This window comes from Aptenodytes forsteri, unplaced genomic scaffold (assembly GCF_000699145.1).
Source record: "Aptenodytes forsteri isolate BGI_AS27 unplaced genomic scaffold, ASM69914v1 Scaffold651, whole genome shotgun sequence".
NCBI lineage: Eukaryota > Metazoa > Chordata > Aves > Sphenisciformes > Spheniscidae > Aptenodytes > Aptenodytes forsteri.
The window spans coordinates 307975-308735 of record NW_008794079.1 but is presented as its reverse complement, the minus strand read 5'-3'; the positions used below and the strand labels follow the sequence as shown (position 1 = coordinate 308735).

The 761-nt window shown below is 67.7% G+C and overlaps 1 protein-coding gene across 1 annotated transcript in view; it reads right to left on the bottom strand.

Annotated features, from left to right (window-relative positions):
- The window catches only part of LOC103893281 (casein kinase II subunit alpha), a gene marked incomplete at its 3' end in the record, with an annotated part of 25396 nt that overhangs the window by 991 nt on the left and 23644 nt on the right, over positions 1–761 (bottom strand). The window contains exon 8 of the mRNA XM_009272337.2: positions 155–256. Within this exon, the coding sequence (XP_009270612.1) occupies positions 155–256 (102 nt within the window). The remainder of the gene's footprint in view (positions 1–154; positions 257–761) is intronic.

Sequence of the window (761 nt, the reverse complement as noted above, 5' to 3'; positions counted from 1 at the left end):
GGGGAAGCGCGCGGGGGCTGGGAGGCTGCCACGCCGGGTCCCGTGCCGCCGGTTTGCTTCACGGCGCGCTCCCGGGCTCGCCCAGCTCCCCGGGAGGGTCTGCGGGAGGACGGGGCGACGCGGGGAGCGGGCAGCCTGCTGCCCTGGAGCTCACCTGGTCGTAGTTGTCGTGACCGTGGAAGAAGGGCTCTTTCCGGAAGATCATGCTGGCCAGCATGCAGCCTAAACTCCACATGTCTAAGCTGTAGTCGTACATCTGGAAAAGCCGAGAAGAGAGCGAGCGAGAGGAGAGAGGGGAGGTCAGTGAAGCTCCGGGGAGCCACCAGGCTGCTGGGACGGCCCAGGAAGGGGGAACGTGCACTGGGCCCCCTCCCAGATAACGGCAGAGAGCAGAGGGCGGGTTGCCGGTACCGCAGCCGGCAGCTCCACGCTCTGCTTTGCCCGGGACCGTCTCCGACACGGGCTTCAGGTTCGGACCCTGAACTGCACGTGGTCTCGTCGGTCACGGGCAGAAAAGCTAGACGCCGGGCAGCCAAGAGCGGCCACCTCAGGGGCTGTTGGGAGGGTGGCAGAGGGGCAGAAAAGCTAGACGCCGGGCAGCCAAGAGCGGCCACCTCAGGGGCTGTTGGGAGGGTGGCAGATAACTCCCTTTTATTCGCGCTTTCCCCAGCTATTTCAGCCCTTGGCACGCGTTCACCCCCCCACCCCACCCCCCCCCGGGCGGCGGTTCACCACTGGTCCGGCCGGCGGCTGCGGAGCCT